Raw genomic sequence first — 15,238 nt, forward strand, 5'->3', positions numbered from 1 at the left:
ACAATTACTCATTTTTATTTTTTTATTTTTTTTATTGGATGTGTATTTTTTTTCATTGACTATAAGGTATGGTGGAGTTGATGTATGAAACAGTGAGAAGAGTGGAGAGGTGCACTGGTGGAGAAGTTGTCCACAGCAACCAATCGGTTGTGAGGTAGCATTTACACTCTATAAAATAATAGGTAGTTGCTGATTGGTTACTCGGGCAACTTCTCCACTGGCTCACTTCTCTGGTCTTTCCACTGTTTGATGCATCAACCCCTAAATTAGTTATTATTAGACTTTCTGACTCAAGCTACTGTATGTTTTCTTAGAATCCACTATAATAAGTGCTACCTGAACCAGTTGGTTAGTTTATCTCCATAGAACTCCATTATATCATAAAGAGCATTGACATGGATGAAACGCAAAACAGAAGAGCAGTTCAGTTTCCTCTTTGGTGGTGCCTTGTTTTGTGCAAATTTGTCTAGAAATCCACAACAGTACATAGGATTCATCAATAAATTGTAACACTTAATAAATAGGCAGAGATGGTGCACATAAATACAGAGATGGTGCACATAAATACAGAGATGGTGCACATAAATACAGAGATGGTGCACATAAATACAGAGATGGTGCATATATAGAGGCAGAGGTGCCCATATAGGCAGAGATGTGCACATATAGGCAGCGAGGTGGAAGAGAGGTTCACGTATAGGCAGAGAGGGTGCATATATAGAGGCAGAGGTGCACATATAGGCAGAGAGGGTGCACATATAGGCAGAGGTGCACATATAGGCACAGAGGGTTCACATATAGGCAGATATGGAGCAAATATAGGCAGAGAGGTGCACATATAAGAAGAGAGGTGGAAGAGAGGTGAACATATAGGGAGAGAGGGTGCATATATAGGCAGAGGTGCACATACAGGGAGAGGTGGTACACATATAGGCAGATAAATTCACATATAGGCAGAGAGGTGGAAGAGAGGTGCACATCTAGGCAGAGGGGGTGCACATATAGGCAGATAGGGTGCATATATAGGCAGAGGTGCACATACAGGCAGAGGTGGTACATATATAGGCAGATAAATGCACATATAGGCAGAGAGGTGGAAGAGAGGTGCACATCTAGGCAGAGGGGGTGCACATATAGGCAGATAGGGTGCATATATAGGCAGAGGTGCACATACAGGCAGAGGTGGTACATATATAGGCAGATAAATGCACATATAGGCAGAGAGGTGGAAGAGAGGTGCACATATAGGCAGAGATGTGCACATATAGGCAGAGATGTGCACATATAGGCAGAGAGGTGCAATAGGCAGAGAGGTGGAAGAGAGGAGCACATATAGGCAGAGAGGGCACACATATAGGCAGAGAAGGTACACATATAGGCAGAGAGGGAGCACATATAGATGTCTTGCTTATTGTGAAGAGGTTATGAAGCCATTTCAACTCACATTTTATAATCTCTAAACCTGTACTGTCAATGGGATTCATTGTACACATTCCAGTTGTACAGTTTTAAACAAAGTGTCATACATATAAAGATGCCACAAATTACACTACAAATCACTTCTCCCCCTTTCACAAGGAATCGTCTCCTGCAGTGGCGGAACTAGCGAGCGGTGGGCCCAGGTGCGACAAAATGCTGCTGTCCCTCAGCTTCACTATAGGCTGTTCTCCGCCGATGTGAATGGTTGGGATGCGCTTCACAGTGGCGGAAGACAGCCTATAGTGAAGCAGAGGGACAGCAGCAGCAGCGCCTGAACCAGTAACAAAGCGCTGATGCGGCTCCCTCCACCACCTCCCTCCTTCTCATTCCCCCCGTGACCGCTGCGCTGCGCTCCTCTCCTGTGTCCAGCAGGCGGCTGTGTGCTGCGTGCAGCGGTTGCCCGCAGCACACAGCGGCATGTAATGAGTCAGTTTGACTCATTACATGCTTTTGGCCCCTGGACAGTGGCGGGCCCCAGTGCAACGCACTGGTTGCACTGGCGGTAGTTCCGCCTCTGGTCTCCTGAGATTGGAAAGGGCAGTAGGAGCGCACTTTAATGTGTGCAGGGCTGACAATTTAGGTGCACTTGTGCAAAACCAAGGCAGATTGTGCTGCTCATGCAGACCGCCTTGCAAATGAGATCTACAACACCTTCTGTCTCTCTCCCTCCTAACAATTATCATCACCAACCCTTACATTTAACAGTACAGTAGATCCAATACATATTTCATCTACCAACCAATATCATAATCTATATGCACAATAATTTGCAATATTGATGCTTTGAAATCTCACAGTGAAAGAATCACTTTTCCCATTTTTTTTTCTTGCAGTCTCTTTGGCCTTATTTAGGTGTCGGTAAGAGGGGGATTCCTTAGTAACCTCAATGGCATGTTTCAGTCTGCTAAGTTATACATAAGTAAAATTAAGAGAAGGCAAATATTTTTGAACACCATAAACAATTCAAATGTTCTGCTGCATGGCTATTGCAACAAGATGCAGTTAATATACAAGCTGTTGGGATCCTGGCATTCAGGAGACTGATGCCAGAATCCTGACAGCCGGTGAAATGCCGCCAGTCAGAATCCCAACACCTGCAAGATATTCCAACTCAGTTGGTGGGTCCACGCCACCAACCGAGTTGGAATATAACGGGCCCTAAGCATTGCGAGCGCACTCGCTGCCGGGATTCCGGCAACTGGATGTCACTGTTGGATTATTGACAGCCGGCATCCCATCTGACGGTAAATCATACGTATTCCATTGCAACAAGTATACTATTTATATTCTGGGCATGATAATTCCTATAACTGTACTGTATTCTCTATTTGGTTTGAGTCTATTCTGCAAATCATAATTAAGGAACTTATCAGCCAAAGATTCAGTCATAGTTACTGCTGGTAAAAACAGTGCACTTACTATTCCAAGTTACATACACTCAGTGCCATAACAGCTTTGTTATGCTCCTAAAGACATTGGGGTGAATTTACTAAGGTGGGAGTTTTTTTTAGAACTGGTGATGTTGTTCATAGCAACCAATCAGATTCTACTTAACATTTATCTAGCTGCTTCTAGGAGATAATAGCTAGAAACTGATTGGTTGCTATGGGCAACATCACCAAGTCCAAAAAAAAAACCCCACCCTAGTAAATTTACCTCATGGAGTCTGATTCAGAAGTGGATGTAGTACCGATGGAAACCCGTACTGCACATATGCAAACCAAGGTGTGTGATGGCGTATGCATTTGTGTATGGCATTGCTCAGATATGCAAAGTGGGCATCTGGCACACAGTAGTGCACAAGGGGAATGCTTAAATAGGTATTTGCATATTTTCACACTTGATATCCATAAGAAATCCTAGCTGCGCGTGATCTGCGTGCACCTCTGCATCGGGCCCATTGTCCTACATTAAATATCAAAGTAAAGCACATATACTTACAGCGTTGCTTGATGTCTGGGATCGTGTAGGCAGTAGTCTGTTTTCTGGAGGAGCTGGGGGAAGACTGCTTGAGGGGTTACTCATTTGGGAGTTGATATCATCACCAGGAGATTGAAGTCTTCTGGGTGGTACAGGGGGCAGATTTGCATCTTCTGCTAGTCCAGGTGTTCCTGGTGTGCTGACGGATGTATTCACTGGGCTTTCAAACGGTGCTGCAAATGTCTTTGTGTGTTCAAATAATTCCTCATAATCGGCAGCAGATGTTGTTTTCTATAACAGAGCAGGTCATGTTAGATGGAGTTATGTACAGCGTGCAGCAGCAGCTATCAATTTATCAATGTAACCAACTCTGAATCTCAAGACACCGTCGCAAAAGTGTGACTATTGGGGGTGCATTTTGCGGTTCTGTTTGCATCCAACTCTGAGTGATGCCCCATAGCTATAACACCAATGCAGAGCTCACTGACGCATAAAGAATTGCCTCACTTCAAAGGTTGAGTAAAATGGCACAATTTTGTATTTTTCTATTTACAATAGAGAAAACTATTTTACTCTTTTTTTTTTTTTTTTTAATTGAGAGTAATCTTAACACTAATTGGGATTGATCTATGTATTCTAACATTCTATATAAACATCCATCTGCACTAGATCAGTCCTTCCTTTGAGCCACATTGGGTGCGCCTGTTTTATCATGACAGTAAAGGGGGGTACTCACGGAGCGATCGCTGCTTAAAATCTAAGCAATCTGACTAGATTGCTTAGATTTTAAGCATGATCGCTCCGTGTGTACCCCCTACAGTGATAGCGATGCGCAGCCCCGCGCATCGCTATCGCTGGTACTAGATTGACCTGCATGCAGGCCAATCTAGCAGGTTGCTCACTTCACCCGCTGGGTGAAATGAGTGGCCCCCCGTCTCCTCCCGCACGCTCAGCACACATCTTTCCCACATTGGCCAGTGAGTACTGGCTTTAAGGGCCAGATTAACAATAGGGCAGATGGGGGGACGGGGACGTGGCTAAGATGGGCATGTAGTAGCACGTAAGGTCCTGGGCTCTCCTGCCTTTTAATCCTGTAAGATATGCTGACGGCCCCCCCCCCGGGTTGAAAGGTGCCACAGGACTGCCTGATAGTGGGGTGCACCTACCGGAGGGATCCCAACCCGATCTGCTTCTGCACCAGGGTGTCTGGATCGGCGGGACAGCTCCAACCTGACTACAGCTACACCACGTGGGTTGCCATTTCTGAGGCGGCGGGGCCCTGTGCGCCTTCTCTGACTCCCCTTTTGGGCTGCCGGGAGAGACTTCTCGCCTGTGTGTGCGGGGCACTCCGTTGCTTCCCACCTCCTGCTGATGCCCTGTGCCGCTGCTGTGTACGCGGCTCCGGACTCCCCTGCTATGGCCGTGGTTAGCTCTGGCTGCGCTGCTTCTGGTTGGTGTAGCCGGAGTACGCGGCCTGGGCGGCTGCGCTGTGTGCCTGCTGCTGGACGTGCTGCCTCTCGTCTGAGGTTAGCGCCGGTGGACCCGCGCTCCATGACACCCCGGACCTCCTGCTGCGCTCATTGGGGCACTGAGTGGGGATGCAACACCGGCGCACTTCCCTGGCACCTCCTGCTGCAGCCTCTGAAGAACACCACCACTGCTGGAGCTAATGTAATGTGTCAGGACTCTCCCTTCCATGCCTGCAGGTACACTTCCTAGACAGGGGTGCTCCTCTGTAGGCGACCCCAGTGTACCTTTACAATTGGGCGGCAGGATAAGCTGCATAGAGGACCCCCACCCCATCTCTCCCCTGTACTAATTGGAGGGCTCAGGAGGTAGGGGAACACGCTTCAGCTCTCTGGCTCTTCCAGCTGTAACAATTAGCCTGTGCAAAGGCTCCCTGCTACATAATATCCACCTGGAATAAATTGCTGTGACTTTTTCTCCTTTCATTATATATATTTAGTTAGAGGCTGTACGCTCTACATTGGTGTGTTCCCTGATTTGTTGATATATTACTGGCTCTTCTTTATTTCGTGGAACAATTTGGTACTCCTGCAGCTCCAAGTATTGCTGACTCCTGCACGGGTGACCATAGTGTGCATGGAATTCTGCCTGATTGTTATACCATACATTTAAAACTAAGTGCTGCAGCTCCCTCTAGGGGTGACTATATAGAATACTAATAATTATGGGGAAACATCAGTAGGCTGCGGCCAAGCTGGAAAAATTTGCTAGGAATCCACCTGCACAAAATAAGAAAGCGGAGGAGTCGCACACTGGTTCCTCTCCCCATTCTCCCACTATGAGTGCTAGAGGCTTCAGAGGATGCAATCCAACGAGTGCTGGACGCAGTTAATGCCAGTGAAGGCAGACTAGCAGCTAAAATAACCCAAGTGCAATCGGCTCTCTCTCTATAATCCACCAGGATCTACAGCGAGTAAGAGAGAGAGTGGGGGAGGTGGAAACCCACATTTCTACCGTTGAGGATACTGTGGCTCCACTTGGCCAACGCACAACTACCCTTGAATCCCAGATGACAGAGATGCAGAAAAAGTTAACCGATATGGAGGTACGTCTGAGGAGAAATAACGTTCGTTTTGTGGCTTGCCTGAAAAGGAGGAGGGTACTGCACCTGAACAATTTCTGGAGAAGTGGCAGATTACAGATTTCTTTGGAAAGGATGCTTTTATATCACATTTTGCGTTGGAAAGTGCACATAAAGTCCCTATGCGGCCACTACCACCCGGGGCTCCACTTCGTACATTTATAGCGAAATTCCTTCACTACAAAGATAGGGATATGGTTTTTACCCTGGCACGTACCAAAGGCCCACTCAAATGGAATGGTGCCCGAATATCGGTTTTCCTTGATTTTGCAGTTGATATTCAGAAGGAGAGAGCCCAATTCCTTCCAATTAAGAGACGTCTCCGAGACCTCAATATCCCTTATGCTATGCTTTTTCCTTCCTTCAAAATTGAGAGTGGTTGCAGATGGAGAGACGAAATTCTTCACCCCACGGGAGGCGGCAGCATGGCTTGACCAGCAGTTCCCGGCCAGGCGCGCTCTGGCAAATGGCTGAATGCCACCGTTATCCGCTAAACGGGCTGATGTATATATAGATAAGTATATATGTGCACGATTGTTGCAGTATTGTTACTTAACTTTCTTTTTTCTCGGGGGTAAATACTGATTTTACTGTTAGTATGCTATATTCTACACTTGATATTGGGACCCTGAATTTTTGGGTGTTGGGTGCTTGTTTGACCCTGGGGGGGTTAGGTTAAGGCAGGGGGGAAATGCAGGCCTTTGATAGGTTAATTATTTATTCCAAAAGCAAAACTGAATAACCCCTTGCGCTAATTAATTGAAGGCAACATGACATGAAAACACACAAGTTAATTAATTAAGATAATTTTAATGTCTATAAAATCAATCATATATGAGTTAACTAGACACAATCATAAAAAATTGAGTTAATTAGTATGCGCATACAAATAAAAAAGCTAAATGCTAGACCTACTGTTTGAGCATAAGAGGTGGATCATATAGCTACTTGTGACCACAAAGGACTGATTCAATAATCATAGGTTGACAGTGTCCTGAATTTTCTTCTCAAAAAAGGAGTACAGGTTGAGTCTCCCTTATCCAAAATGCTTGGGACCAGAGGTATTTTGGATATCGGATTTTTCCGTATTTTGGAATAATTGCATACCATAATGAGATATCATGGTGATGGGAACTAAATATAAGCACAGAATGCATTTATGTTTCATATACACCTTATACACACAGCCTGAAGGTCATTTTAGCCAATATTTTTTATAACTTTGTGCATTAAACAAAGTGTGTCTACATTCACACAATTCATTTATGTTTCATATACACCTTATACACACAGCCTGAAGGTCATTTAATACAATATTTTTAATAACTGTGTGTATTAAACAAAGTTTGTGTACATTGAGCCATCAGAAAACAAAGGTTTCAATATCTCACTCTCACTCAGAAAAGTCCGTATTTCGGAATATTCCGTATTTCGGAATATTTGGATATGGGATACTCAACCTGTATGAGGCTGTCATTTAAAAAGGGCTTTATTGTCATAAAGTTTTTACTCTATGAGGAAGCTTCAATTAGAAGCGAAACGCGTCAGAGAAGGTGCCCTTTTGTGACCCAGTGGACATTGCATCTAGGTCCTTATTGATGTGCAACGCTGCTCGAGACTGTTAAACGGGAGACGGGAGGACGCTATATGCGGCGGCTTAAAGACGGAGCAAAACCATCTGATCAGCGCCTGCAGTGCGCAGAGCTCCGGGAGCCGGACCAACCTCTATCTCTCAAAGCGATATAAGGTGTGTGCATGAGAACCTGACACAGTGGGAGACGGAGTACGCCACTCACGGACTGTGGCAGACGGGAGCTTTCTTCTATAGGTGCTTGCCGTGCACCAAGCCCCGGGTGATATACCTATTTCCTCCATGTTGTCTGGATAGCTTTATCACATGTAAAAGAACCATCCACATTTGATTATTTGGTTCAACCTAACATTTGGTATTTACTTAAACAAATTTATATGAGCACATCTAATGGGACTGTCCTTTTTTGAGAAGAAAATTCAGGACACTGTCAACCTATGATTATTGAATCAGTCCTTTGTGGTCACAAGTAGCTATATGATCCACCTCTTATGCTCAAATAGTAGGTCTAGCATTTAGCTTTTTTATTTGTATGCGCATACTAATTAACTCAATTTTTTATGATTGTGTCTAGTTAACTCATATATGATTGATTTTATAGACATTAAAATTATCTTAATTAATTAACTTGTGTGTTTTCATGTCATGTTGCCTTCAATTAATTAGCGCAAGGGGTTATTCAGTTTTGCTTTTGGTACACCTGGTTTCAATCAGGTGAGATTGTGTTGGCCACATCCACAGGCCACTATACCCTGTTTGCGGCTATTCAGATTGTATGAGTTGCGTGAGCAAGTTTAGATTGTCTTGTGTGGATTGGGTGTGAGTATAGATCTAGACACCCATCCACAACTGTTTTAACATAATTATTATTAATAGCGCCAGACACTAGTATTAGTATTTTTAATTATTTATTCCTTCAGACTCGCTACAAAATTTTGGACAAATTTTGCACCACATACTATTATATATTATGGTATCGCTCAGTTTTAATATTTTATCCTGGAATGTGCGGGGCCTAACTGATAAAATTAAGAGGGCACTAGTGCTTAGGCAACTTAAGCAATACTCCGCAGATATTATTTGTCTTATGGAGACGCACCTGGTGGGAGCCAAAGTTTTGTCTCTTAGAAAGCCATGGGTCGGGTGGTGGTACCACTCCACACATACTGTACCTCCCATTCCAGAGGCGTCTTAATTTTGGTTCGCAGATCTGTCCCACTTGTTTTTGATCAGATTCAGGTAGATCAGCGGGGTAGATATATTTTTCTCAAATGTCAGATTTATTCTATGGGCGGGATTCAATTCTTTTCACCCCTTTCCACACCCATTCTGTTTCTGCCCTCAGGGACGTTGTATTATTATTTCAGCTCGCTACCCACGGAGTAGCGAGGCACCCAACCCTTTACACAGCTAAACCTGATTACTATGGGTGCAATATGCGCGATAACAGAGATAATTTTAGAAAGAAAATTGGGCGTGATATATCATTTGAATCTCACCCAATGTCTCTATTATTACTAGCTATATATATTCCCCCACCATACTCTCCGGAGATTTTGGGCAAGGCTGCTGATTTTCTGGCCCTTTATCAAAACACGCCGACTATCTTGTTGAGGTCCAGTATGCAACTAGAGGTATCTCTGACCATTCCTCAATACTGTTGAATTTGGACACCGGGGGTACCCGGGGGCAATTGTTTTGGAAATGTAACTCATTTTGGCTTTCACAGATGGGCACTGGAGCAGAACTTGAACTCGCCTGGTGGGAGTTCCTGGAGCCCAACAATCCTATGGGACGCATTTAAAGCCTTTATATGTGGTTCTTTGATTAGAAGGGTTGCTATTTTAAAAGCTGGCTATAAACGCCAACAACTAGAGCTTGAATCGTCATGCAGGTCCCTAGAAATACAATATTTACACAACGGGCTGGTTTCATCTAAAGAGGCGTGGTTGCTTGCACAGTCCAAATGGAGGGATTGTGGTCTGATAAAGCCAAATACCGTTTACTGTATGCCCAACATGCACAATATGCCACAGGTGACAGACCTGGTACTTATCTAGTGCATTTAGCTGCGACAGATAAAACCTCTAACACTGTTCTTGCCATACGCGGGGATGATCATGTAACATACGTGAAAACCCCTGACATAGCGGACCAATTTGTTGCTTATTATAAAAGCCTGTAAAGTACAAGATTATCAGCTGATTTAATAGACATAAATGGCTATCTAGATGGTATACCACTGCCCTCGCTCTCTAATGAGGCGGCTGAATTCCTGGACTCCCCTTTGTCTTTGACGGAGATTGACACGACCATCAAAATATTTCCTGCAGGCAAGGCATTAGGGCTGGATGGAATACCTATTGAGCTCTATAAACAGTATATAGATTTTTATGGCCCCAAATTGCTTACTCTGTTCAATGACTTATTGTAATTTGTTTCACTGCCTGATTCTATGACAGAGGCTTTGATAATAGTGCTTTTAAAACCAGGTAAGGATACAGAGAAGGTGGATTTGTATAGACCTATCTCGCTACTATCTACCGACGTCAAGATTTTAGGAAAGATCCTGGCAATTAGGTTAAACTCTGTTATAGCTCAAATTATTCATATAGATCAGACTGGTTTCGTGCCTGGGCGGTCCACTCTAACTAATCTAAGGTGTCTGTTTATGCATTTACAGGGCCCTCGCGAGGACGCCGACACTTCTGCTATAGTGTCTTTTGACGCTGCTAAAGCTTTTGACTTATTGGAGGGGGCGTTCTTGTGGGGGTCTATGGCCCGCTTCGGCATTGGACCACGCTTTATACGATGGGTCAAGCTACTGTATTCCACTCCCTCAGCCAGGGTCTTGATAAACGGATAAATTTCCTCTGCATTCCCTCTAGCCAGGGGTACAAGGCAGGGTTGCCCACTATCCCCTATCCTTTTTGCCTTGGCAGTGGAGCCCTTAGCGTATCTGGTGCATTCTGACTCACGGGTGGGGGGATTCCGGGTGGGCCACGTCATGGACAAAATCGCTCTGTATGCGGATGATATCCTGCTGTTTATATCAGACTATTGCAATACCATGCCACACGTGCTGCGTATTATCGACACCTTTGGCGGGTACTCAGGTTTGTCCATTAATTGGGATAAGTCTTGCATCCAGCCTTTTCGTGGTGCTCGTCCTAGTGTCCCTCCCATGGCCCTTCCTCTTCGCTGGGTAGACTCATTTAAGTATTTGGGTATATGGGTCACATATAATCCCTCTCAATACTTTTCTTTAAATATAAAACCTCATATGGATTATTTACATTCCCGTAACTTTACCTCTTACTATAACGGGTAGAATTAATCTAGTGAAAATGGTCACCCTGCCTAAATTGCTGTATGCGCTGCAACACTCCCCTGTTTATCTCCCCTTAAAAACCTTTTTGGAAAATTGATAATTTTCTTGTATGGTCTAGTCGTCGGGTCAGAATAAAATTGGACACCCTCACACGCCCGCGTGACTCTGGGGGCCTGGCCCTCCCTAAATTTAGCTTGTATTATCTAGCAGCACAATTGGTACATATCAGTAAGTGGTTACATGACCCTGGCAGGGATGAATTGATCTCCCGAATTATATATGAAACTGACCGGAATTGTACCCCAATACAACTACTGTTGAGTGACAATATATCACTTCTTAACCTTCTAGTTATTAAACAAGCAATTTTAGTTTGGAGACAGACGCATAGATTGCTAAAAGGAGAGGGTTGGAACCCGGAAACGCCCTTGGCATATGTGCGTACGTTTAACAAGCTTGCTTCGTTACAGATAAGGGAGGTCTGGAACCATCAGGGAGTACAGTCTCTTGGGCAATTATATCACATGGGTATATTTAAGTCTTTCCAACAACTCCAGGAGGATTTTAATACTCCTACCTTTTATTTTAATAGATATCTGCAACTTTGCCACTCTTGTCAAACTCAATTTGCGGCCGCCCCCCTTATGCTCCGGGACACACCCGTTCGTGACCTGTTTTTTAATACTCAAAATTGTAAAATTTCAATATTTTATTCAGCTCTGCTCCATGCCTACCATGATGTGGCCCTTCTTTCTCTTAAATCTAAATGGGAGGGTGATCTGGGGCCCATTTCAAATGATATTTGGGAGGATGCACTGGGTGCTTCTAGACTGGCGACCACAACAATCCGATTTCAACAGGTGCATCTTTTTGTTTTACACAGAGTCTATATTACTCCTGAGGTTACTGAGATTCGGTGGCAGAATGGATTCTAGGTGTCCCAAGTGTGCTCTAGAAGGGGTTAAGTTTTGGCACATGATCTGGTACTGTTGGATAGAATGCATTCTGGCAGGATGTAATTAGGATTATAGTTTCCACTGGAATACCTGCTGATGCGCTATCCCCTCTTGTATGTATATTGGCGGTGTTGGATGAGGAGTTGCTGGACGTCCCCTCCAGATGTTATGTCATCAACCTACGTGCTCTTGCACAGGTTTCTATAGCCCGGTCGTGGATGGTACCTAATGGTCCAGATATTGCTTCCTGGATAGCCCTAGTGAATACTATGGTGGCATATGAAAAATTTGTCTACATATCCAGGAAAGCTATCAATAAATGTTATAAGATATGGGATAGATGGCTACCTTCGCCATATGTTAGGGGTGCTCACATTACTATGCCTCCAGATGCTAGTTCAGTTTCATTGTAGTACTTTTTTGATGCTACATGTAGCAGATAAGACAATGTATATATTGCTTGCACAAAAATGTTATTTAATATGATTTTCACTTAGGCTAATCATCTATGTATCCGGCATAAATTAATAACGTTGTAATTGTATGGTGCCATAATCGAATATGGTCATTGGAAACCACTGTTTTCTATCTTATATAGTTTTTATAGTTATATATCGAATAGGTATATTTCTCGGTAATGTCCGAATGTGATTCTGCGGGCTGAATTGATTTGCTAACTGTTGTTTACTATTGTTACCAACAGCAATGTTTTATTGGTGTGTTGTGTTTTACTTTCTGTAACCAAACAAAAACATTCAATAAAAATTATTGAATTTAAAAAAAAAAACAATAGGGCAGATGGAGCTACAACTCCAGGCATCCACATAAAAATAGGCCCATCATCATGGCAGTATGATGATGACCAGCAACCTACTGTAGCAGGCCACACAGTCGGACATAAATCATAAGCATTAAAATTATGTTATTCTGTCACAAAATGATGCAGTTTGTTTATTTTTATGTATGTGGGTGAGCCAAATAGCTCTGCCACACCCACAACTGGTCACAGCTCCTCCCCTTCTTAGTATAGGCCCTTGACATTTTCAGCTCCAGACCCATGTGACAGTTAATCCTGCCATGATGGCAGTAATCAGATTACTCTTTGTAACGTTGATATAAATATTCAGGCTTATTTCCACCAACATCAGAAAGGTGCTGTCTCCTCCAGTTGTTCTCATTTTTATTTTCTTACTGTTTCCAACTATGTCATTGTAAACCAAGGCATATAACAGATTTCAGGTAGTTATTTCTAGCACAGTAAATATGTGTTTTTTACTAAATAATATAAACTGACTATGAGACATACCTGACCACAAGGGTGAGTTAAAAGTTCATTATAAGGGTAAAAGGGAGATTGTTTATGAAAGTTTACTAGGTCCTCTAGTGTCCCATAAACTCTTGCATCTCCTGAAAGCTTGCATTGTTGATCCTTCAAAACATCAATCATAAAATGCCTGTAGCGATCTGCAGCTCTACAAAGAAAAATTAAACATACAGTATATAAGTGGGCGATTGTCACTGAAAACCAAACATTGTTATAGGGCCTGATTCAGAAATGGATGTTATTCAACTGTGATCGGTGCTGAATGTTTTGATGCAGCAGTGATGAGAAATATTCTAATGCTGCATGAGGTGTCTGAGGACAAAAGATGCGCCCTGACAGAACTGCAGATCTGAGTGTTGCATACGAAGATGCAGCATCAGATCATAGCGACGGCCGCAGCAACTGGTGGCTTCAAAATTCAACTAGAGGAGCTATAACTGCCGCCTCAAACCCTGCCAAACATCACCAGCTGAGACTCATTGACAGTGGGTGTGGCTCCCCTATTTGAAGTTTGAGCCCAAACTCTGGAGCCGCCACTGGTTGCAGCCCTTGGCCATATGAGCAAACCACAGTTGACTCAGGATGACTGACTGGGAACAGCTCAGAAAAGGGCCAGGAAGTCTGCATCCAAAGGGGGTGACCTCCCCCCTTGCTATTAAAGTTTTAAAATCTACATAGCATACTCAGGTTTAGTACATAGGACTTAGGGGCCTATATAGTAAACCGGATAATGCCTGTGAGGAAAGAAGTGTCACAGGCCCATCCCATACTTAGGTTTAGGCCTCGGCGATTCAAAGTTCCATCCCCGGCTGACAATTTAATTGTTTTATTTGGTTTTATCTTTTTAACAGGGGCACTGCCAGCACTCATCATAAACATGTAGAGAACATATTGCCACCAAAGTGTTGCCATTATTCAGGAATGTCTTGCTTGTGCTTCACAAACATGTTTTCTACAAACTTTGTGACATTTTGTATCTATTCCACATTTGTAAGAGTGACCTCATGAATTAGCACATCAAGATAATGGCAACTGCAGAGGTGCCAAACTTTTCTAGCAGGAGAGATTTTAATTTACTTAGGGGGAGGTGTTTGCACATTTTCGCCTGCTTGGCCAGTTTATCTGGTAGCTGCAGAGTCTTAGCACCATGACCTTCAATCCCTTCATGGGGAAGTATTTTGCATCATACTGACACACTCTCAATGGCAAAGTGCATACATGTGAACAAATATCAATGGACCTAAATGTGCCATACTTGCCTACTTTTTAAAAAACATTTCAAGGAGATTGTGAAAGCAAACACCTGTAATTGCGGACGTGTACTGCTACATTTGAGAGGTGTGTTATAAATGGGACTTACACCCAAATGTAAATGAGCCCCAGAGTCGTTATGCTGCCCATACACTTATGAGATATAAGGTATAATCCTTCGATTTTGACCGCATCTGTGAGAAAAATCGAAGGATTGTATGCACATTTAAGGTACCATGAGATGCGATGTGCGGGCACGCCGCTCGAATGTCACGTCTCATGATAGTATCTGCTGCACTTAATATTTCTCATATCGCAGTGCGATTGCATGTGTTTTTTTAAACACATGCAATATATCGCATTGCGATGTGCGATGGGCACCTGCCGGGAGCGGCCAGAGGTCGCTCCCACTCGGCGGTGACGTGCCCATCACGTGATTACCATGTGATCTATCATATGATCGCATGGTAATCACTCTGGCAGTTCAGGTGCGATTTCATTGCACCTGAACTGCCGGTGCGATGCCCCGCGATGTCGCGTCGCGGGGCATCGCACAAGTGTATGGCCAGCATTAGTAAGATCTACCTGTTGATAAAAACACACTGATTCTGTACAGGGCTTGCTCATGTATTGTGTTCTACTCACATGTGGCACGATATAAGTGGTCACAAGAAACCTTAAATGAAAATGCATGCACCTATAGGTATTATTGTACCTTCTAACCAATACAGGAAATGATGATCCCACTGGAATGTATATATTTCTGTTTTTCCCCAAG

At 43.7% G+C, this 15,238-nt stretch overlaps 1 protein-coding gene across 1 annotated transcript in view; it reads right to left on the minus strand.

Annotated features, from left to right (window-relative positions):
* Positions 1-15,238, minus strand: part of HSH2D (hematopoietic SH2 domain containing) — a 244,086-nt gene that overhangs the window by 20,381 nt on the left and 208,467 nt on the right. Inside the window, exons 4-5 of the mRNA XM_063914759.1 lie at positions 13,192-13,357; positions 3,421-3,690 (exon numbers count right to left, since the gene is read on the minus strand). Of these exons, the coding sequence (XP_063770829.1) occupies positions 3,421-3,690; positions 13,192-13,357 (436 nt within the window). The remainder of the gene's footprint in view (positions 1-3,420; positions 3,691-13,191; positions 13,358-15,238) is intronic.

The sequence above is a fragment of the Pseudophryne corroboree genome, chromosome 1 (assembly GCF_028390025.1).
Source record: "Pseudophryne corroboree isolate aPseCor3 chromosome 1, aPseCor3.hap2, whole genome shotgun sequence".
NCBI lineage: Eukaryota > Metazoa > Chordata > Amphibia > Anura > Myobatrachidae > Pseudophryne > Pseudophryne corroboree.